The 23,428-nt window shown below is 36.0% G+C and overlaps 3 protein-coding genes across 7 annotated transcripts; 2 read left to right on the forward strand and 1 right to left on the reverse strand.

The window, feature by feature from the left end:
* Positions 1-129: 129 nt before the first annotated feature.
* Positions 130-2,737, reverse strand: LOC145225492 (ubiquitin-conjugating enzyme E2 U-like). The gene is made up of 7 exons (XM_080092208.1): positions 2,483-2,737; positions 2,310-2,426; positions 1,980-2,077; positions 1,787-1,913; positions 1,284-1,478; positions 893-1,108; positions 130-606 (listed from the first exon to the last, which is right to left on the reverse strand). Exons 1-7 carry the CDS (start codon positions 2,604-2,606, stop codon positions 458-460), a joined length of 1,026 nt encoding a protein of 341 aa, XP_079948334.1. The 5' UTR covers positions 2,607-2,737; the 3' UTR covers positions 130-457.
* Positions 2,738-2,952: 215 nt separating this feature from the next.
* Positions 2,953-4,949, forward strand: LOC145223484 (uncharacterized). The gene is made up of 6 exons (XM_080089899.1): positions 2,953-2,962; positions 3,211-3,350; positions 3,423-3,519; positions 3,587-3,807; positions 4,015-4,120; positions 4,218-4,949. The coding sequence occupies exons 1-6, from the start codon at positions 2,953-2,955 to the stop codon at positions 4,370-4,372; spliced, it is 729 nt and encodes a 242-aa protein (XP_079946025.1). The 3' UTR covers positions 4,373-4,949.
* Positions 4,950-10,913: 5,964 nt separating this feature from the next.
* Positions 10,914-23,234, forward strand: LOC145222085 (oxysterol-binding protein-related protein 9-like). Of its 5 annotated transcripts, none has more exons than XM_080088099.1 (20): positions 10,914-11,164; positions 11,431-11,560; positions 11,733-11,806; positions 11,889-11,981; positions 12,614-12,661; positions 12,737-12,766; positions 12,823-12,873; positions 13,037-13,205; positions 13,642-13,812; positions 15,518-15,608; positions 16,767-16,975; positions 17,589-17,638; positions 17,698-17,810; positions 19,067-19,250; positions 19,715-19,904; positions 20,456-20,660; positions 20,968-21,046; positions 21,127-21,199; positions 21,363-21,517; positions 22,247-23,234. In XM_080088099.1, the coding sequence occupies exons 1-20, from the start codon at positions 11,054-11,056 to the stop codon at positions 22,310-22,312; spliced, it is 2,292 nt and encodes a 763-aa protein (XP_079944225.1). In that variant the 5' UTR covers positions 10,914-11,053; the 3' UTR covers positions 22,313-23,234. The 5 variants fall into 5 exon arrangements, with proteins under 5 accessions (XP_079944225.1, XP_079944227.1, XP_079944226.1 ...); XM_080088101.1 differs by having other exon boundaries at positions 10,962-11,164; positions 13,699-13,812; XM_080088100.1 differs by having other exon boundaries at positions 10,962-11,164; positions 13,037-13,199.
* Positions 23,235-23,428: the final 194 nt, after the last annotated feature.

Below are 23,428 nucleotides of genomic sequence, written 5' to 3' on the forward strand. Positions count from 1 at the left end.
GTTTGGTTTAACGCCTTAATATAAACTTAACCTACTAATTTTATAAACACATTTTCATAGTCGTCATCAGCCATCTATCGCCTGCATGTTAAAAATAACCATATCTAAATTAAATTAATTTGGGCCATCCAATATTTAACTCGATCTCTTCATTGGCAGCACTTACAGTCACAAAACGAAAGCGCCATCCAGTTCATAGTAGTAAAAACAATCGTAGTACATACAATGCGAAATCAAGCTGCCCATAACCGTTACAAAGACACAAAGCTTCATTACAATAGATAATAATCTTATGGGGAATCTGAGCTTTTACGCAAGTACAATGACAGACATTTCGTATTTGTATAATGTAACTTTTGCCCCTATACTAATATCAAAGAAACAAGTAGATCACAAATTGTACGGCAGTTACAGCCACGTAATGCACAGCAGTTTCATTTTCGCCAAAAATGGCTCGCTACACAGCTTCTTCATTCAGTTTTCCCGCCCATGCCACAAGCTCATCTGCTTCATGATCCCAGGGCTCAGAAGACGCAGTAGCTGTTCCCGCATCCGCTGCGGGTCCAATGTCGGTCATTGAAGTTACCGGAGCCGCTGTTCCGAGACCTCAACAACAAGACAACGATATAATTACTAAAGTTATAATAAACCATCATCTATTATTGCCACATTACGGCTGAATTAAAAAAAATTGCAATATCAGTCAACTTTCTGAACAAAGGGTTTTTGTCAAATTATTTTACGCACTTTAATCGTTAGAAAAGCAAGCTTTGTGCAAACTGGTATTTACTGTTTCAAATATAATTTTAAAATGTAAACTGCACAAAGCTATGTCTGAGAAGAAACGAAATTTCATGAAAATCGGTACTTCTAAAAGAAACTGTGTGCATACTTTGATTTTCAGTGCTTCTGTTCATGTAAAGTTGTTTCATTGCTGATATCCTTTCCATTTTTTTCTGTCGCAAATGGTTCATTTTGGGCTTTGGTACATGGCTATTTGTGGGTGACTTGGTACGGATGCGAATAACCGATCCAGGTGAAACTGATCGCATTTCTGCATAGTCTGGATTCCACATTTGTAACGGTATGTGTTCTTCTTCAGTTGAATCTATACATTAAATGTAACTCAACAGTAGTGGTTTGGAACGATTTTGTAGTTATCGACACACTAAAAATTTGAAATACATGTGATCTTTAAGGACATTTAAATAGTTGTCAAAAAAACTTCAAGTTGATGAGTATTCTTAGACAGATCTATATAACAAATGTTAAAAGACACTTACATCTGGATTCAGGCTTGGTTGTAGCTACTTGTGCCCATGTTTGGTGGTAAACATCAAAAGATATTTGCTTGGCTTTTGCTGCTGACAACTGTTGAGCAGGGGATACATCTGCTTTATGAAATGTTTCCACTTGATCTTTGGCTTTTGTTAAAAATGAAGCTCCAAAATTTTCAAGAAATTGGGAATGAAGAATTTCTGTAAAACATATTGATCATCATTAATCGAATAACCTAAGAATAAGTAGTATGTGCATGCTTATCATTGAATAAATTTAAAGTTTTCAAAATCAAGACAAAGGTTTTCAAATTCAACTCTGTTTTAAATTTGCCAACTGTAACTGTATGCATGATGACCACATCTAATGCATTTTACTACTTGCAACACCACTTTAGTTATAGCACAGTTTTCACCAAAAAATGAATATCATTGAGTTTTGTCTGTTTGGCAGTTACCCAGTAAATAACATGAGTAATTTTAATATGTAGCAATGATGATAGTTTTACCTTGGACGTTAACACTTTCTGCTGCACATTGTTCGACAGTTTTTTCATATTCACTGGGTGAATTGTACAACATTTCAGATGCATCAGTATTGACAGGATTTTCCAACACAGGATTTGACAAAAGATACTAAAATGGATTGATAAAAATACATCAATAGTATTATAGAAACAATAAATGTGGACACAAACTAACCTGCACATTAAGTAAAATATTGGCTATTGACCAATGTTCATTTTTTCTGATTCCCTTGGTAAAAGTGTTAATGCAAAGTTTTCCACTTTCTGGATTAACTGTAAAACATTTAAAAACATATTGTTAGCCACAAAAAATGTATATTACAACATAACAACTATAAAAGTTTAATATGCATGAAAAAAAATTGTTTATTAATAGGTTTTGAGGTATTGTTTATTTTAAAAAATACTTGCAGCCCATATATAAAGTGATCAAAATCTAGACAGGTGTTTACGTTATACTTTACATGAACATATGTTTTCGTTTTTAGTCTATGTCAAAGCAAACCATTGGGATGAAATGGAATAGTGTTGAAGGTTATCTCTGGTGGATCTTCATCAAAATGTTCAGAAAAGTTAAGAGTAATGTGAAATTTTCCATGTTCCCATGCACTTCCCTTCAAGCCTGTTACATAAACACAATAACTAACCATTTCTAAATAATAAAAACATATACCACACCTGATAAAACCACTAGGTAGAGTAAAGGATTGTTCGGAATCTGATGAATTGTAATTCCCCATAGCGGTTCAACCCGCAGTTGCTGAAACTCACGCTCCAGAAGCAGGACGGAACGGCAGTGCATGCTTTAAATATTGCAATCAGAAATGCAAAAAAATCATGTCTCCGCACACAGACGATACTCTTTTATCAATAAGACATCGCAGGCTTTGGTTTTTGTACATCTGACAGCGTCCAGTAACCTAGATACGTCATAAGGCACATGAGCGACCCTAGTGTGTGAAAAAATTAAGTGTTTTCATGAGTGGATTGCAAAATTAAAAATCAATAAATAGGTTTAGAAAGATTAAAGCTAGTCAACGGGCAATTCAACAGCACTTTTGAAGTGAGCTGTGGTACTGGGATCAGGGTAAGCATTTTCTCGAAAAGACAGTTGCCTGACTTTTAGCTTTTGACTTTTTTGTCAAAAAATGCGTTCAAGTAAGTTATTGTTCGTTTTTTTCGCTTTGAATGGGCAAGTCAATGTGCAGTCATTTCCATGCTACTTCTACTTTTAGTAGTCAGTGTAGTGTAAAAATTAAAAAAATAATTAGTTTAGGAGCGAACGTTTTGTGATATCTGTTGTTTTGTGGTACCCAAATTTTCATTTAACGTTTTATCAAACTTTCTAACAAAAAAACAATACAACATATGTACCGTGAAAGTAATTTTCTCCTATTGGTTTTCAGCAACACATGAGCGGGAAAATACTGTAGCACCGCAAAGTGATATCAAGACTAAAGAGCTGAAGTTCTGGAGTTGTGTCAACAAGTGTACAATTGCACTTACCTTGCTATCTTTTGTTTTAAGCCTAATTGCTCTGGTTCAAGTGTGTGTTCTAAAAATGTTTATGTCACATAAAGTTATTTGTGTATGATTTTGTGTAAAATACTGTTTCCAGGTGACTGAACTACGTTCAAACGCAACAGGGCCTGATCACAATTTAGACCCAGAAACCGGATTGCAAACATCTGTTGATCGTTTGAAATCTCAGATAGGTCAGTTGTAACTTGTGCCTGTGCGTGGCTGAGATTCTATGCAAAAATGGCCTACATTTCGTTTTAGATCAGCTCACAAAAAAGATTAAGCAGGCCGAAAAAGATCGCAAACTGATGGAAAGAAAAATAGAAGAAATCGATTCAAGTTTAAAAAACCTACAACAAAAACCTGATAACGTGTGGAAAATAGGGTGTCCTCAAAATGGAATATCAAATGGCGACATATGTTTCGTTCGTGGACAAACCAAAGCAAACTACAGCGTGGCTATCGAAGCTTGCTCCGAAATGGTGATCCTTGATCAAAATTTGCAAAATACTTTGTTTAGAAATATTGTTTAGGTCATTTACTTGGAAGTGTGGAAATTAGTTGAGTTATATCATCCTTATGTAACGGAAGACAATAAAAACATAGCTAAACTGTCTTACAAATAAGCTGTATATGTCATTACTGTGCTTATATGTATTTAATGAAGGCAAGACTTACTTTAATCACAGGGAGGAATACTTGCACTTATTCGGGATTTGGAAATTTTAAAAGCTGTGACATCATCTTTTCCAACTCAACCATATTTGGTCAATGCACATTTTGATCAAGCGTCAGGTAATTTTTAGAATTTGTTTTAATATGTCAAACAAGAAATGAAATATGTTAGTTGCATGTCCGATCTAAAAAAACTATTTAATGTGCACCTATACAGGTTTATGGAAAACTACACTTGAAGACGACGCCAGTTTTCTCCCTTGGCCCTTAGACACTAGAGGGACAAACGGCGATTGTGTTTACGCATTTCGATCAGGGTTTAAACAATGGCACTGTCACGCCCAGCTTGAATTTCTCTGCTCATTTTTGTAAGAATTTGGCAAGATTGGGAACGTATTGTGGATGGAATAGATGCTGCTAATTAAGCTAAAGAGATACCCAAAACACCATGATTCCAGAGACTTACACCTTTCCACTTCGTGATTTACAAAAGCTCTGTTTAGCAAATGCCTACCTCACATCGATTATCCCGTTTTTAGCCTATTTGTAGGTCAAACAATTTGGACGTTATTCGTATCCGACAAAAATGTGTTGACAATTATGTTTTATTTGTTCGTCTGAGAAACATTTTCTTTTCGTTTAATAAGGAAGTTTATCGCCTAACCTAAAGATTTGCCTGAAATGAGATGTAAAGCCGGCGCGTTGGTGCATATAGGCTACACAGTGTATACACTAGACCAGGGGTCACCAACCCTATGCCCGCGGGCACCCGGTCGCCCGTGGGATCCTTTCCAGTCGCCCGCGTGACTGGTTCCAGTAAGAGCCGGTTGCGCTTCTAGTTCACTATTAAAGGTAATGCAACACGGTCAACTGACAATGGGCAATTAGTATCTAACAAAGCATTTAGCAACAATCATAACAGTCAACTGTTTGGTCATATCGCGGTAATAAATGCCAGTTGGTAAACAAAGTAGCCTTGAAATGTTGTAGACCAGGGATCTTACAACAAACTATTTTTGGGTTCCGGTTTAGTTTCGGTTCAGGCAAAACATCCGAACCGGTTAACGGGGTTTAAAACGGTTTAAATACAGTTTTGATTAATTTTGATTTTGCTCGTTATTTTCACGGCCTTATCAAACAACAAACCAATTTCAGCTGTGCTCAGCGCGACACATTATAATTCGTCATTTTTAAAACTCCATGTAACTGTTATGTAGCGCAGTGGTTCCCAACCTTTTTTTAACGCGACCCAAATACTTACCAAAATTTAGTTTTGTGGTTTCTCGCGACCCATGGACATGCTTTTTAGTTGTATTTGTGTCTGTAAATTCGGAAAGCTTTTTAAAAATTACTACGCCAGTCTAGCAAATCAATAACCTTATAACGAACAAACGCTGTTGTTTTTTTCGACCAAACATTTCCATTTAGCCCGAACTCGGAGCTGAATCGAAGCATTATTAGCCAGACAACGCTCTACTCTGAGCTAACACATCACTTTATGACGTCACAAACAGTTTTAAGCATTATCACGACAAGTTGTGATGAAGTTTATTATTGGGCAACAATTTAAAGCCCTAGGTAATATAAAAGTAACGCTACGAGGCGTCAAAAAGTAGATGCTGTAATGGTCACTATAACAAGCGACCCAACAGAATGTTCAGGCGACTCAACTTTGGGTCGCGACCCATAGGTTGGGAACCACTGATGTAGCGCATTCTTTGCTACATTGTTTGAAATCGCTAAGTTTTGTGTTGGCGTTTACAAAAAGTAATGAAGACTGCATTTTACTGGTCCGGTTCGGGTCCAACGCTAAACAAGCTATACGCAGTTTAACTCCAGGTCGGATTTTAAGAAAATCGCAGTTAACGGTTCGGATTCAGCACTGGCTTAATGAATTAAACAGCTGAAACCGGTTCGGGGGTTCGGGTTAAGAACTGGTAGCCCTCGAACCATTTGGTTATCTTAAGGTAGCCCTCCGGGTTCAAAACGTTGGTGACTGTCACAAATATTCTAGACCGCCCCATGATAATATCCCACGACCCAATTACCACGCATCACGGGTAATGTCTGTACGTCTAGAGCAGTGGTTCTCAACCGGGGCTCCGCTGACCCCCAGGGGTCCGCAAAGCGTTTTCAGGGGGTCCGCGACAACTTCCTAATTTTGCAGACAACGATATTGATAAAGCGCTATTTAAAAAACAAACCGAAATGCATTGTGACATTTTAGCCCCATTGTGATGCAACAGAGGTAAATTTTCAGTGGCAAACAACGTCACATCACGATGTAATGGCTCTTTATTATTGAGTTCCGATGTCGCAGTGCAGTCAAAGTGATTGAAATTTTGGTCCTGGAACAAACGTGGTTGGTATATTCTGCACCTTTTTTGGGTTGCTTGTTAATAAAAAAGGACAAAAAATACCAAAACCTCCATAGGGGTCCGCGATTAGCTTGACAGTACCAAAAGGGGTCCGCAAAGGCAAAAAGGTTGAGAACCACTGGTCTAGAGTCTTTCGTTGCAGGCGCTATTGTGTTGTCATTGTTGTAGTGTCCCAGTTTTATCGCTTCGCCGTTGCCCGTTGCAGTGTCCATTGTTTTATCTAAAGGAAATCGTCACGGCATGTTAGCGCCTTTTACCCTTTTCATTGTTGCATCAGCTTTATAAGAGCGCCCATCTAACGATAAGATATAACATAACAGAGAAGAAGATAGAGATAACTGCGAAGTAGTGCTGGATTGTTGTTTTGGTTGTGGTTGGACGTGAATAAATGTAAAAGAAGAGGTTTGCTGCCGATCAGAGTACACGCGAGCGTTAGCTGTTAAGGAACTTCCGATAGTCAGTCCCAAACTTTTGCGTACCCGTGAAAACGGGAACGTGACATCTACAGTGACCCCTGCACTAGCCCACCGATAATTATCCTGTGGTAGCCTACTTTGAAATGTCCGAGTTAATTACCCTTGGTGTAACAATAGTGCTGCTATATCAAAAATTTATTTAACGAAATATTTTTGTCCTGTGTTCAGTGATGAAATTATAACATAGGATAATTTTTATTACTGGAACGATCCGTTTTTTTGCCAATATTTCCCGAAATTCCAGTAGCAAGAAACTCACATCAGACAAAATGTGTTAAATACCGATGGGTGGCGTAAAAAGTATAGTTATTAAATCAGGGCTTCTCAAACTGTGGGTCGCGACTCCAATTGGGGTCGCGGAATATAATTTTGGGGTCGCGAAACACTTTGCGTTATTATGTCAATCACAATAAATGGTATACGTGCGTACATTTATTGTTCACACATCATTCCCGTGTAGAGGGTATACCAGGGGTGCCTTGCGGCCGTGACGTAAATAAAAACTCTTTTACCAAATATTTAGATTTTCTAACTGCTTAAACACATTTTGTGGAACTTAAAAGAGTATTACCAGCCTAGTGGCCATATGTGCCAGACTTTTTTTATGCCTATGTGTGCAAATAATGCGAGAAAGCAGATACCACAAGCGTCACAATATAGATTATGACGTCATAAAAGCTAAGACTGTCAAATTGTGTATCAACTTAGAAATTAATTTAAGCTTTTTAGGCGCCATTAGATAGTATATAACTATATATATATATAATATATAAGTATTTTATTACATCAGTAATTTTGAAACACAAGCAAGCAGGCAATTGGCGGCCGCTGGTGAAATAAAGATCTGTGATGCGGCCGTCATAGCGAAAAGATTATGCACCCCTGGGCTGGGCTATAGCCAGTGGTGGGATTCAGCCGGTTTTGCACCGGTTCTATAGAACCGTCTCACGAAATTTTATGAGGTCAGCGAACCGGTTAGCATTACTGGTAACTGTCAATGGACTTTTTGCAACAGAACCGGCTGAAAAATATGATTTTTGTGACAGAACCTGGTGACAAAAAAATGAATCCCACCACTGGCTATACCCATCAAGGGGTCGCGTAGAAATTTCTGTTTCAAAATGGGGTCGCAGAGCAATAAAGTTTGAGTAGCCCTGATTTAAATTAACGGTGAGACTGTGATAGGGTTAGGAACAAAATTTAAAGTTAAAAACTATAGTTTGTAAGTTGGTTTTGTTGTTAATATTATTATAAAACCTCACATCAACCCTATGGTATAGGCCAGGGGCGGGCAACTTCTCCAGTCGGCGGGCCTGATATGGGAAAATGAAGTACTTGGCGGGCCAGATTCCTGAATCGATACACATTAATCGCGTATTTAACCAGTGATTTAGCCAGTGATTTACCAGTATTTAACCAGTGATTTATTTAACCAGTGATCCAAATACATTCAAGAACATCACAAATACAATACAATCTAACTGATACAACATAAAATTATTCACCACAGCAAATTTAATGCATACACCACAAACTTAGATACTGCTGAAACACTAACTAGGCTACACGTGTGGAAACAAAGAAAACCGTGAAAGCAGGCCACACACATGGTTGGCAGTTATGTCGTAACAATGGACGTATGGTGCAATGGTAACAACGGCGGAAAGGTTTTTTGCTATTGGGGAGCGTTACTGTCCGTTACATTTATAACTATAATTTGACGCAGTAAGCAAGTAGTGGGGGATTGCGGCAGACTGTGGCCGCGGGCCACATTATCATGTAAGACCTGAAACTGTCTGCGGGCCGCTCAAAATCCCGTCGCGGGCCGTATGTTGCCCGCCCCTGGCATAGGCCATAGATGGCGAACCACTGACCCGCGGGTCACGAAGTCCCCATCACGCGAATTCCAGTGACCCACTTGTTGTTTCAAAAATTTATACTGATTACTATAGGTAGGGTTACCAGACTTCCAAGAATAAAAAGCAACACAACAATTAAGGTAGAGCTACTAACACCATAACTCAAATGACGACCTCGAGAGATTCGCTTTCACAAGGGGGCGTAAAGAGCTGAATTTTTTATTTGGCGGCTATAAATGGGTTGGGTTGGGAAATAAGTTTTTAAAATTTTAACATTAGTAACTACTTTTTGGGGTTAATTTTGTTGAATTTTAAGTGCTAATACCTTACCCCGACCCTAATAGCCCTAACCGTGAGCATTTTTGGAGATATAACCAATCGACTTTTGGTTGTCATTTGAGTTATGGTGTTAGTAGCTCTACCAACAATTAAGCCCTTTGTCAGATTGCCATTGTCTTAAAATACAGATGGTTGAGTCAATTGTGAGGCAACAGATATGTTTATTTAAACGTACAACTTAAAAACGATGGGTTGTAACTTGTTGACGCTGTTCAGTTTACCTCATGCGAATCCTTGTTTTCACACATGAATTTCATAAAATCAAGTGCCTGGGATCGTCTCAGCCCAGATATAACTGCTGCGTGTATTAAACTGAAAACTACCTAGTATTGCAAGACTTGCAGAAAAGATGCAGCCACAAGCTTCTCAGCATTGACATTGACATACAACAAAATATGTGACCCACTTTGTTTTCTTTCCGAATTTTGGTCTCATGTTTGACCCATTCAACTAAAAAGGTTCGCCATCCCTGGTATAGGCGATACATTCATAGGAAACACAAGATTTGTATGACTTTGGTCGTAACGAAACGCAATAAATCCGGTAATAAATTTTGACGAGAGCGACCTCGGATCCCGGACCGTTTTAGCTGACTGTCAGTTTTACCACTGTGAAGGTTCTGGTTTGCATAAGTACATTAAACTTAAACTGAGAGGTTGGATATATGTTCAATTTTGATTATAATCTATGTCTTTTTTACTCTTTACGTTGTTTTGCTTTTACACAATGTTTTTATACCAATGCTCGACAACGTCATAGTTCCAATGTTTTGACCAATGCTCGTTTCTGACATCATGGTTAGTTTTAAAACGTATTGAATGCTGAGATAAGAATGAATGCGACAAAGAAATAATTCTACTTTGTCGTACGGTGAGAAGTGTTTTATTGAAGTTAAAGCACCAAGCGTAAAAAATCTCGCAAGATCAAATAACTTGAAGATAATTGTACGTCTTGTTCATTGGGTCGCGAGTTGCGAGACAATTGATAACTTGGATTAAAAAATGAAATTATAGTCATTTTAACATTTTTGGTCCAAAATTTGTTGTCACTTGTCACATAATGCACTTTTTTATTTGGCTACAAGTCGACGAACTACAAAATACTACACATCGCCATTGAATCATAGATACTACATAGTTCAGGGGTCTCAAACACGGCCCTCCAAGGGTTTTTGCGCGGCCCGCGAAGTAACTTTTAGAAGTTGTTTTACTGAGGCGGAATACCGTGTCAGACCAGTGAGTTTACATTTACATGATATAATCATTCTCTATTAGTGGTATATGCAACGTTTTAATTGGATGATAGAAATCTTTAGAATCAGCAATTGCGATTGGTGCGTAATGTTTTTCACATTTTTGCGTCATTGTATGCCATTGTTTCCTTTTCCACACAAAGCAATAAAGCACAGTTGGCTCCTTCATTTTGCCACATTTTATATATGTTTGTTACTTATTTTTTTAATGTGGTTAATACATTAATGGACATCTTACTTTTTTCATCATGTAATTGTAATACGTTTGTTGTCACAAAACCCGCGACGTACCTAAAAGTTTGTTTTTGGCCCTCAAACTTGTTTGAGTTTGAGACCCCTGGCATGAGTCCTGACACAGAGTATTTATGATTGAATTGGTCGGCTTTTAAATTTTGGTCACGTGATAATTAAGACTTTTGGAGAACATGAAAAATTTAAAATTGCATTGTTATGTTAAAGCAAAACTGGCACACATTTTTGTCTCAGTTTTTGATGTATTAGCCGATGGGATGTTCGAAATGTGAATTGTTTATCAGCGTTTTTGATTAGCGTCTTGTATTTTGCGACCGGGACTTTATGACCTCACGAAGGCACACACTGGACGTGTCAATGTCATGAGTGCGCAATTTTCATCAATAAGAAATAAGATACTCCCCACTAACATGAACATAACAAGCTTTGCATGTGATCAGGTGGTAGAATTGACAGGCTAAACCAAAATAATTTTAAGTTTGTTTGCGCTGTGCAAAATGGCTGCATATATGGAAGGACCTTTGAGCAAATGGACAAATGTTATGAAAGGGTGGCAATACAGATGGTTTGTCCTTGATGACAACACTGGATTATTGTCATACTATACAGTGAGTATTATTGTCTGTTTTTCTCCCATATGGACTTTTTAAAAATTATTGAATCAATACATATAGTTTAATAACTATGTCAATTTATTTAACTGTGTCAATTATATAAGTTTTCTCAAATTATAAATTTGGTTGTGGAGTTGCACTTATTAAGGTCAAAAGAGGGTAGGCTTTTTAAATGCTGTGTAGTTGGGATTCCTTTTACCATTTAAAAAAACAGCAATGTAAAGCCTTTGTTATGACTGATTTTGCAAATGAATGCTTAGTCAAAAGACAAAATGAAGCGTGGATCGCGTCGTGGCTGCGTTCGTCTTCGGGATGCAATCATTGGAATTGATGATGAAGATGACTCGACTTTTACTATCACAGTCGATCAAAAAGTTTTTCATTTCCAAGGTAAAATGGTGATCAATTACCTACATTTACACTGGTGGTCACCAGCATTGAGACACAACTACCTTTTGTACTGTAAAGCTTTGTTTTATAATAGTACTCCACATGCATGGGAACAATATTGTACTTTAACCATAAGTTATTAAAAAGTTATTAACCATACACATACTTTTAGCAAGAGATGCAGAGGAGCGAAAACAGTGGGCTGGTGCTTTAGAAGACACCATTTTAAGACATAGTCATCGGCAGGTATGTAAATAGCTTATCTGTTTCTTACAATTGTTTCTAACATTACAACATATATTACATGAGGTATATATTTTTACACAAGGTTGAAACCATGTCAAACACTGCTCTAGACGAGTTTGACAGAAGGTTGGCTGAAGCTGATGCATATCTACAGCTACTTTTGGAAAATATAAAAGTAGGTGTCATAAAAAATGCAGTTCTGTTAAAAACAACCCGTATTACTATTCTGTTTATTATATTATCTCTGTTTCACCACTTTTTGTCAGTCATGAAATAACCTTGACTAGTGATGGGACGATACCAGGTTTTGAAGCGAGTACCGATACCGAGTACGAGTACCACATAAAAATACCTTCGATACCAAGTACCGGGTACGATTACCGAGTACTTAAGTATAGTGTTGTATATCACTGGCTAAATTATCTGCCATGGCCGGGGTACAGGCGACATCAAACACATGCAAAAAAATGTTATCTCCTCACGATAGCGAAAAAAATATTCGCAACCTGGCGGAACTTTTTCCCGATTTTGTGCTGTCCGAAGCAAATATTGGCAAAAAGTTTCCCGCATTCCTATGGTGTAAATCGAGCGTTGGTATCGAACACTGAGACAAAATATTTCGATACCGAGGATGAGTATCGATACCACTGAAATTGTTCGACACAATCGATACCGAGTACTCGTCCCATCACTAACCTTGACACCAGTGATGTACCAAACCTGACTTAGAATGTTTGGGCATTGTATGTTGATACTTAAACTAAACTTTCAATGACAGTTCAAATCACCTTTTAAATGTTTTCTTAGGGAGTTGAGAATAAAATTGATGCACTGGAAAGTTCAACTGAAAAGCAGGTACTCTAGTTGCACTAGATTTACTGAAGTTGTTGTATATACAGAAGTTAATGGCAGTTTTGTTTTTATTTGTAGAATATGGAGGGTATTCTTATGACAGCCCAGGTATGATTTACTTACTCTTGTGCATATTTTTTCCTAATGTTGATTTACTTTTGCAGGAAATGGTAGAAGCTGTAAAGAAGTCAATTGTTTTGTTGCAAATAGCCAAGGTATTGTACAATCAAAATATTTGTTATCTGACCTGATACTGAAAACTTAGGTTTAACTAGTGTTGAAGTATTACTTCTTGAAGATCAGCTTACCATTGAGTGTCCCAAATTTATTGCGTACATATCTAACAATCCTCTACTGTACACATGTACATGCATTTAGACTGCAGTCACTGTGAATGTTTCAAGCAATGCTCCCTTACATCTAAAACCAAGTGACAGTCTAATCACTGGTGCAAATGTCGAACCTCTGCCAAGTTCAGAATTACCCAAAGGTGCTACTTCCTTCAACCACAATGAAGAACCTCAACCAGAGCAAGGGAATGGTGATGGTGTGTTACATTTATAAATGTTTGCATAGAAATTGGAATCATTTCAGCCTAGCACAATATCAGAATGCAAGAAAATGCAAATATTTTGATAAACTTTGCCCTAAAATTACAGACAGCATGTTTTCATAGTAAATACCCCAAAACTATAGGTGAATGGTTTCTAATTTTTTTTGGGGGGACAATGAGCTTAAATTGTACCCACATACTACCTTCAGATAAGATTAATATAAATTCATGACCCTGAAGCATTCATGCAAACCAGCAATCATGGCACATTTATATCTAAACCATGCTTGGTGACTGGCTGATTTGGTATGACACCTTCAATGGGCTTGGCATGTTATGATTCATATACTACCTTGTTTAAGGTTGACAAATTAAAAGTGGATTAAAATATTGAAAATTATATCTCAAATCCTTACATTACTGTGTTTAGTACAAGCCTGTGCAGTGACTGATGTGTCATTAACTAATGGGGAAGATGTCATTCCAGACAGTGAAGAATTGTCGGAGGTCCATAGCAAAATTATTGAAGCACAGCATGTTAAATCAAATGATGTTGGTGAAGTAGATTCACACCTTACACCTCCACCAAGTACTATTCAAAGTAATAATGCCAAACTTTTGTGTTTTATTTCTTACCAGTATAAAAAAAATCATTACCTTGTAGAATGTAGATCATACCTTTGGTGAAGTAAATAAAGTTTGGGTATATTTTGTCTTTTTGCCTAATGATTTTTTTGTTAACATTTTACTTAGTTTTATAATTGTCTTAAATAGTAAACAATAGTATTAAAGAAACCTATCAATTAACATGCATACACATGGCAGTTAATTAGAAAATGATTTGAAATGTCAGTGTTAAAATGTAAACGAACAACTTAATGCTGCACTGTTTCATTCACCAGCAAAATCGGCATATACAATTGCAGATTGAATACTCACATAAATCTGTTTGCATGCATTTTAAACTACCATCATTAAAGTATATACAAACAAATTCTGGAGCTAAAAAAGCATGCAATAAATTCAAATGGGGTTTAACCTAGGGTTGGCAAGCCGGTCAATTGACCGGTCAAATACGGTCAATTGACCGGTCAATTGACAGCACTTTATTTAACCGGTCAAATACTATTTTTAATTTCAAAAATAAAATGTGGTAAATTTTCTTGGACTTGCTTTTTGGTTGTTGAAAAGGGTAATTTATTTCTAATAACCCTCAGGTAGAACAGTTTAGGGCATACTCTTGTATTAATAAGTGATTTTTAAGCTAATGTAGATGTGTTTTGTTCATTTGAAAAAAATCCCATAACAATTAGGATATACTTTTCATTTGAAATTAAGATTTGATTTACGTTATGGCAAACTTTGCAAGGTTTCCAATGCAATTAAAAAACATGGATCACTTCTAGCACCGTTTTATCTTAATAAATTTGAGTGTGATAGGTCCATGAGGGGAAGTTAGTTCATTGGTATTTACTTAGGCATTTTGCAAATGTTGCACATTTTTACTGACAGATAAAAAATCTAAGTAATTTAAACCATCTGTGTAAACTTGTAGGCCCACAGTCCTTTTTTCTATAGTTGATTCAAAAATTGTTTGTAGCTATATATTTAGCTTATAATTTCCCAGAATAGATTTTTGTGGATAAGTTACAGGTCAGTACTTATTGGGATAAAGTACGTACATATCAAGCTTTTGTATATTCCTTTTTTGTCATGAATGGACAATAGCTTAACAGCATAAATTACGATTTTAAGCAGGATAAGCGAGTTTTGCAGTTAAATCTCAGTCAAAATTAGACTTTAATCTGATGTATATAGAATATTATGAGAATCCAGTTCACAAATGTGATTACTGAATGAAAATTACAGACACACAGGTGGGGCCATTGATGAAATGAAGCATGCAATGCAGTCGGAAAAGTCTGTAATATAATATAAACTGAACATTTCCTATTTCACAAACAAATTTACATGAGTTGAAACCTTCATTTCCATTACTTATGGTTTAGAAGAAGATTAAACTTCCAACTTTTAACTAAAATTGCAATTTAATAATGTGAATAGTATTTGACCGATATTTGACCTATTTGACAAGTATTTGACCGGTCAATTGACCAGATTTTATTTGACCGGTCAAATGCCCAACCCTAGTTTAACCACATGCCTATCAAGTGCTGAAGTATCAGGAATTTTTAGTATAATCGTTAGCAACATTAACCAAAAAATCAAGCACAAGCAATATGTTTTGGAAGTGGGGAACAAATAGCAGTATTAGCTCATAACATGTTTCCTATTTTATCCTTTAGCAATGAATGAAGTTCCTGCCAGATCTTATTCAAGTAGTGAAGATGAAGGAGAATTTTATGATGCTGAGGATTTAAGGTCCATTAAAAGCAAGTAAGTTAAGAATGACATATGTTTCAATAGCCTGGATAAAATTGTATGTGTGGAGTAAACAAAAGTTACCGGTGATAATATACACCCAAGTACATACAAAATCGTTAGTTTCCACCAATGTCCTAATTCTAAATATAAATGTGAGTTTTTGTTGTGTATGGTGATTTTGGATAGGCATGTTAGTTCGTGCAAATATATTTTGTACATAATGCAAGCACCATAATTTCCTGTGTTTGTTTTTTATGTCGTAAACATAAAGGCAATGTTGCCTGTTTTTTATGTATGGTATTATGATTTTTTTAATTTGTTTATTCTTTTTGTACATGTGTATAGAACAGGTTCACACTTTGAACATTAAGTGCAGTCTTGCCATTCATGTAAAGGCCAATAAATGGCATCACCTATTGCTTGTTTGGAGGCTGTCTGGCAGGAAGTTATTAGTTTCATGTAACATTTTCCACTGCTCTAAATATGATGTCATTCCTTGGTTAGTTGTCAAAGAACACAATTGACGCTTTACAGTAGAAGAGTCAACAGGGGCTTTTGAGCTACTTTTTAGTTTTGAAAGTTTTATGAATAGAATTTCAACAAGTTAATTATCAACCGTGGCCATTTGTCATGGTTGTAGTCATGAAAGCTAATATGTGCCTTTGGTCAGCGCCTTTAACAACCACTTAAAAATTCTGCTTTATGTGGGCCACTGGCACCCAGGTGTAGATGACAATAAGAGGGATTATTATGAGTACATTACTTTAACAGTGGATTGCAAATATTATTCTTGTTTTTATAGATTATATTTATTTGTTCAGTTCTGCAAAATAATATGATAAGCCAAGCAATTTTTTGGATGAAATGGAAATTATGTATGTGTTGTACAAAAGTTAACAAGGGTGCTGAAATACAGTTTTCTGTATCAGCATATTAGCTGCAGAATAGCTAGATATATTTGACTGTGAAAACATCCTTATTACTTACTAATTAGCTACCATGTGGTATGAATTATAGATATGAATTGCCAAACACATCTGTCAATATCTAAGCATGATATTGTATTGATCAAAAAACAAATGTGGAGTGCTTAACAGTAATTTGTTTGTGTATGATGCCATCTTTTGTGAAATTACTGAAACATCGTAACTCTACGTCATATTCCCAAAGTCGCAGCAAATCTTCTGCTGATGAACAACAACATTCCACCAGACCTGCTGGTCAGAGCACCTCGGCACAAATACCAATTGTTTCTGAAAACGTGGACATAGCAAATATTTCTGTGTCAGCAACCAACGGCAATACTGAAAATGAACATTCATCTTCTGGAGAACAAAATTTATATATGTTCGAAGAAGATGCAAATGCAAACAAAGAAGGTAAGTTATGGGTCACCCAACAATAAAAGGACCGCATTGATTTCATTTTGTTTTCTGATCATTAACTACATTTTGTTCTCATTTTTGGTCAAGATAAAACAAAAAGATTTTGTTTTTTGCATAAATAATAGGTATCTAAAATTTTTCACTGTTGAAGAGTACATTGTCTATTGGGGCTGCATTTAATAACCTTTTAGAAATTTCCAGAATTAACAAAAATCAGAATCAGAAACACCAAATTAGGTCAAGGGTTGCTAGAATTGTTCTTTGTTACAGTTTACAGTATGCCAAGCCTATTAAAGGCATTATACCGAATCAGCTGGTCTCCCAAGCATACACACCTTGTTACAGTAAAACCAATAGACTGTAATGTAAATTTTAGTGTATTAAAGTTAAAAAGGCAAACAGTGATCGTCAGTTTAAGACATGCTGTTGATGGTTTTGATCTATTACTAAAGTTATCATTTTGATCACCTTGTTACAGTTTATTCATTACATTGCTTTAAAATAGTAAGTAATAAATGCATGTCAGTTTTTTTTTTTTTTTGAAAAATTTTATGGGTGCTTGTGCTATTAATTGTGCCAAGGTTTTTACCCTTACTTTGCAAAACAGGTGAATCAGTGGAGGAACACAAAAGTGTAATAATGCATCTTCTATCTCAAGTAAGTTCCAGTGTACATTGTGTTTGTAATTTTTACTAAACTTAATCTGTAATATTTAGGTGAAGCTCGGAATGGATCTCACAAAGGTAGTGCTTCCAACTTTCATATTGGAAAGGCGTTCGTTGCTGGAAATGTATGCCGACTTTCTTGCCCATCCTGATCTGTTTTTGCAGTAAGCTTTGTTTTGTATCATATTGTCTTGGTTAAGAAACATTTCAGCCAAACTGATTTTTGTACAAAACCATTAGAGTAATGTAGGGTTGGCAAGCCGGTCAATTAACCGGTCAAATACTATTTTTAATTTTAAAAATTACATGTGGTAAATTTTCTTGGACTTGCTTTTTGGTTGTTGTAAAGGGTAAATTATCTAACAACCCTCAGGTAGAACTGTTTAGGACATACTCTTGTATTAATAAGTGCTTTTAAAGCCAAGATAGATGTATTTTATTCATTTGAAATAAATGGCAAAACAATTAGGAGATACTTTTCATTTGAAATTAAGATCTGATTTACGTTATGGCAGTTAGTTCATTAGTATATACTTGGGCATTTTTGCAAATGTTGCACATTTTTACTGACAGATAAAAAATTTAAGTAATTTAAAGCATCTGTGCAAACTTGTAGGTCTACAGTCCTTTTTTCTATAGTTCATCCAAAAATTGTTTGTCGCTATATATTTAGCTTATAATTGCCCTGAATAGATTTTTGTGGATAAGTTACAGGTCAGTACTTATTGTGTTCTGATATATAGAATATTATGAGAATCCAGTTCACAAATGTGATTATTGAATAAAAATTACAGACACACAGGTGGGGTCATTGATAAAATGAAGCATGTAATGCAGTCAGAAAAGTCTGTAATATAATACAAACTGGACATTTCCTATTTCACAAACAAATTTACATGAGTTGAAACCTTCATTTCCATTACTTACGTTTCAGAAGAAGAATTAACTTCCAACTTTTAACTAAAATTGCAATTTAATAATGTGAATAGTATTTGACCGATATTTGACCTATTTGACTGGTCAATTGACCAGATTTTATTTGACCGGTCAAATGCCCAACCCTAGAGTAATGTCTCCATAGGTTTTCCACAGTCTTCTGGAAAACTGACACACCATATAAAGTGCTTGTCAAACATGTAAATTGGTTAACTTGTTTGTTTGTGTAAGCAGTTTGCAGCCTCCATGGGTAGAGACTGGCTGACTTTATAACCCCAGGGGCATTGATATGCTTGAACATTAATCTGTATTTAAACAATAATGGATTAAGATTGGCAAGTAATTTCACATTTGTAATACGCTACTTAAAGCTCAACCTTTTTAAACATTTTCAGGAATCTTACCCAACTCACATTTAAAATGCTCCTTAGTAAAAGATATTTTTTTTAACTATCTTGCATTTATTTATTTTTGTTGTTGACAGAGTGGCAGACGAAGCAACCCCTGAAACAAGAATGATGGCATTTTTACGATTTTACCTCAGCACATTCTCAGCTGGACGAGACAGCTCAGTTGCTAAGAAACCATACAATCCAATACTAGGAGAAACTTTTCAGTGCTTTTATGATCTTTCGTCGGATCCTAATCAATCCAGTGACTCCCAACCGGTAACTAAATCTTTCTCTTTGTTTTTTCCTGCGTTTTGACAAATATCAATTTACATTGTTTGACTCTATGCAATTATAGGCAAAGGGATTTATTTTGCTTAGTTTGTATTTCTTCTGTGTAATGCTAGATTTTTCCTCCCAATATACACCATTAATAGTTTTCTTGATCCTCCCAAACTTTGGCTTTGGGTGCCTCAGCAGTTTTATACTTCTGTTGTTGGACATAAAGAATAAACTACATGCTACCAAAATTAGGGCCAAAAGGTCATTAAACAGCCATTCAGCTTGGCTACTACATGGCATGAGGTTGTTGTCAACATATACGTATTGCAAAACCAATGTTATTTCAAGTTGTCATACCGTTGTCAGACTGTGGCATTTTAACTTGTTTGTAATATTATGTTTTAATGGTGTAAATGGGCTTAGAAAGCAGGTTATTAGGTAAAACATTTCTTATTATTCAGGTTGAACAAGGTCCTGTTCCATGGGCATCATCAGATCAAGTCGCATTCGTAGCCGAACAGGTTTCACATCATCCCCCAATATCAGCATTTTATGCAGAACACAAAGACAAGAAAGTTCAATTTAATGGACACATATGGACCAAATCAAAGTTTCTTGGTCTGTCTATTGGTGTCCACAACATTGGCCAAGGTAAAATAAAGTAGGAAAATTGGACAGATAGACCAAATCGGCCGCCCAATTGTCCTACATACACCATTTGGTGTCTTTTTATTGTTTGTCTTTATTATGTTTTAGTCTTTTTATAATTGACTTATGGGGCGGAAATTGTTGTCTGTTGAAGGCTTGCATCTTTTTGTCCCTTAAAATGCACCCTAAACCCCAGTTGAACAGGAAATCCTTGTCAACTAGCAATAATTCTTCGATACAGCAACAGGGCCTTGACCTATGATGTGGCAAAAACATGTAGATTTTTAACCTTCCATTTCATGCAAATCAAAAAACATTATGATGCAATAATGCAACAACTTTAATAGAATACATTCCCTGTCACTTGTGTGTTTTTTTTAAATCTAAAATGTAACACATATTTTATTTATTGTGATTTTTGGCCAAAAAAGTATAATAACTGCTCCTTTATCATTGTACAACATAATAACTTGCCAGTCAGCTTCATTTCATGTTTTGTTTTTATCTGGTCGAGTTGTCTTTTGCCTTAAAACAGGATTGGTTACTATTTACAGGGTGCTTAAGGTTGTTGGAGCATGACGAGGAATACATAGTTAACTTTCCCAACGGTTACGGTCGGTCGATTCTCACTATACCGTGGGTGGAATTGGGTGGAGATTGTACTGTAACATGTGAAAAAACTGGATACAATGCATTCGTTAAGTTTCACACCAAACCGTTCTATGGAGGAAAAGTTCATCGGGTCACATCGGAAGTTTTGTAAGTCTCCTTTCATTAAAACTTGTTTGTCAATTACGTTTGACATCTGTAGATCCGGCAACTCACAAAGTTTGTTTTGATAACCTATTTAAACGTTTTAAGTTGTACTGCTGACACACAAAAATTTAGCACATAACACAGTTTTTGATCAATGTATGCATATGATTACTTGCACTGATTTTCGTTCCACAAATAATACCTATTTAAAAGACATACTTGGTCTTTCAGTTTAAATGTTAGCCAACTCATTAAGTTATTAGTTGAATTCAAAACGTTTCTTATTATTTGCCTAACCTCGTTTTTATAGTGCCCCAAATGCGAAAAAGCCGTTTTGTACAATTGATGGAGAATGGAATGGGCAAATGTGGGCAAACTACTCTACAGGGGTAAGTGTTTAAAGAATGCGATACACATGTACAGAACTATGCGTATTGTGTCCACCTCTAACACGTTGTGCTTTGATTAGCGAAGTGAATGCTTCTTTGACGCAAAAAAGAAAATGAAAAGTCGGAAGTACGTTCGATCATTGGAGAGACAAGGTAAATTTTAGTGTATTGTTTGTTTTTTGTTTGCTGTCATTTACCTTGCTTGCACTTTTGTGTAATAATTTTACCTGCCGATATACACTATTAAACGACCGTATAGTTTTGATGTTTAATATTTACGTTTGAACTATGTGCACGGCTTGATCTTGCTTTACAGAACCAACTGAGTCGCGACGGTTATGGCGCAAGGTAACAGTCAGTCTTGAAACCAACAACATTGACGAGGCAACAGACGCGAAGCGGTTTCTCGAAGATCGTCAACGTCAAGATGCGAAAAACCGGTTGGAAACTGGCACTGTCTACAAACCCAAGGTAATATGATAAAAAAATATAATGAAAGATGTGTGAATTGTTAAAAACAAATCAAGTAATTGTTCGACTAACAATTGAGATAAAACTGGTCAGTCGTATGTTTGTCAATTTTTAAACCGAAATGGATTCGACTTTTTTTAGGTAACAACTTAAGCAGGGTGAAATAAATTTTGTCCAATTCGAGTTTGTATTCGACTTTACAGTTTAGGAAAGGGGGTTAGATTTTTATGGTTTAAATCTATCTTAATTCGCGGTTTACCATAGAAAATATTTTGTACATTTTAGCTTAATTGTTGAACATCTCAAATTGAATCAAGTTTGTTATTAAGAGCAGCTTAATGTAAAATCGAATTAAATGAGTTAAAAAAAACGTATACAACAGACTGGTATATATAAATTAATTGCCAGTTTAACATCCGGTAAAAAAAACGTATACAGTACAACAGACTGGTATATATAAATTAATTGCCAGTTTAACATCCGGTTTTAGTTATTTAAAAACACCAGCAACCACGCATATTACATGGACCGGATTGTCAAAAACAAAGAACCACGTAGCAATCTTATCTTTCGTTTTGTACACAGCCTTATTTATTACACAATTTTGTGTGTATTTTAGCCAGGTGATACTGGCTATACAATCTATACGACAACAGTGAAAGTTTTGCTTGTTATTGAAACATCAATTTAAATTTCGTTTTACAACTGTGTTGATTTTTTTGTTTGTAGTTGTTTCACGAAGACGACTGCCAGAACTGGATTTACAACACATCGTTGACTGACAGAAACGCATAATTGTCAGATCAGTCAACATAATTTATTGCATTACTTCCCTGACAAACCAAATCAGGGTCTTGTGTTTCAAGTGTGATTTCCTTGTCTACATTTTAGGTTTTGCTTAAGTAGGGACGCGTACTAACAAATATCGTTGCATACTGTCAAGGGCAGAGGCTTTCATCAGTGGATGAATCTACTCCCATTCACAGGTTAAATTCACAGATTCACAGGTTGCTTTCGGGATAATTTTTTGTAATTCAGCTATCAAAAACCTGGGTGTAAAGCTTATCTTCATTTTCTGCCTACAGGTAATCAGGAAAAAAATAATGATGACCTCTGCCCTAAGAAATGATTCAGGATGTTGCAAAATAGTAATTTCTGTCAAGAAATTAAATGTCATAAGGCCGATTCCCTCTAGTCAGGGTTTTATGGGGGTTTTCAGGTGTGGAATGTGAAGGTTGTAATCTTTTTTACACAATGAGCCATCTACATAAAAACTAAATCCATGTCTAGGGGGCGTTTTGTCAAGATCGGTTGTTGAAAGTAGCCCAGCCCTGATAAAATCATAATAATGCGGATAGTAGATTATTATTTTTTTCACTTTCTTTGCAATCTTACTTGACAGCGCACACATAACATGTTTTTATGTTTTAGTACTCAACTTCCTTCGAAGTATGTTCAAAACACGCCATTAGACCTTTCCTTTTGAACTTTTTAGTCCCAATGATTTACGTCCTTTTATACCTTTAAAGTCCAGTGCTTATACAGTGCAATTGGTGTTGCTATATGCTGTTTACTATTGTTGTCGTTTAGATGTTTGTGAAAATATTAATGTGCGCTTGCTGTGTTTCACGCACTCTGCATCAGATTGTTGCGAGTGACATTGTGGTCACTTTTTAACACAATAAGTTGTTCGCCAATACAACATCGTTACATAGCATCTGGTTGCTTGCTTTTGCTTTTCTCATATAGTCGTCTGACTTCGCACGAAACTATGCTGAGAATGGCATTGTGAGTTTAAATTGCTTACAAGTATGTAATCTTGGAGAATCCCCTGAAATTTAATTTTATGGATAAATTAGTTTTGTATTTGCAATGTGAAAGCTTTTTATCCGCACAGGTTGAGAGTTATTG

The sequence above is a fragment of the Phallusia mammillata genome, chromosome 4 (assembly GCF_965637545.1).
Source record: "Phallusia mammillata chromosome 4, kaPhaMamm4.hap1.1, whole genome shotgun sequence".
NCBI classification, from domain to species: domain Eukaryota; kingdom Metazoa; phylum Chordata; class Ascidiacea; order Phlebobranchia; family Ascidiidae; genus Phallusia; species Phallusia mammillata.

What these genes read in the sequence shown, in the direction of transcription:
- LOC145225492 (XM_080092208.1), bottom strand. Translation starts at nt 2,606, where the DNA reads ATGCACTGCCGTTCCGTCCTGCTTCTGGAGCGTGAGTTTCAGCAACTG. An exon ending in AGAAAGTGTTAACGTCCAAG is followed by an intron (nt 1,479 to 1,786) that starts GTAAAACTATCA and finishes TATGTTTTACAG; the next exon opens with AAATTCTTCATTCCCAATTT. An exon ending in AACCAAGCCTGAATCCAGAT is followed by an intron (nt 1,109 to 1,283) that starts GTAAGTGTCTTT and finishes TTTAATGTATAG; the next exon opens with ATTCAACTGAAGAAGAACAC.
- LOC145223484 (XM_080089899.1), top strand. An exon ending in TCGTTTGAAATCTCAGATAG is followed by an intron (nt 3,520 to 3,586) that starts GTCAGTTGTAAC and finishes ATTTCGTTTTAG; the next exon opens with ATCAGCTCACAAAAAAGATT. An exon ending in ACATTTTGATCAAGCGTCAG is followed by an intron (nt 4,121 to 4,217) that starts GTAATTTTTAGA and finishes GCACCTATACAG; the next exon opens with GTTTATGGAAAACTACACTT.
- LOC145222085 (XM_080088099.1), top strand. Translation starts at nt 11,054, where the DNA reads ATGGCTGCATATATGGAAGGACCTTTGAGCAAATGGACAAATGTTATG. An exon ending in AGAGCAAGGGAATGGTGATG is followed by an intron (nt 13,206 to 13,641) that starts GTGTGTTACATT and finishes TACTGTGTTTAG; the next exon opens with TACAAGCCTGTGCAGTGACT. An exon ending in CATCCTGATCTGTTTTTGCA is followed by an intron (nt 17,811 to 19,066) that starts GTAAGCTTTGTT and finishes TGTTGTTGACAG; the next exon opens with AGTGGCAGACGAAGCAACCC.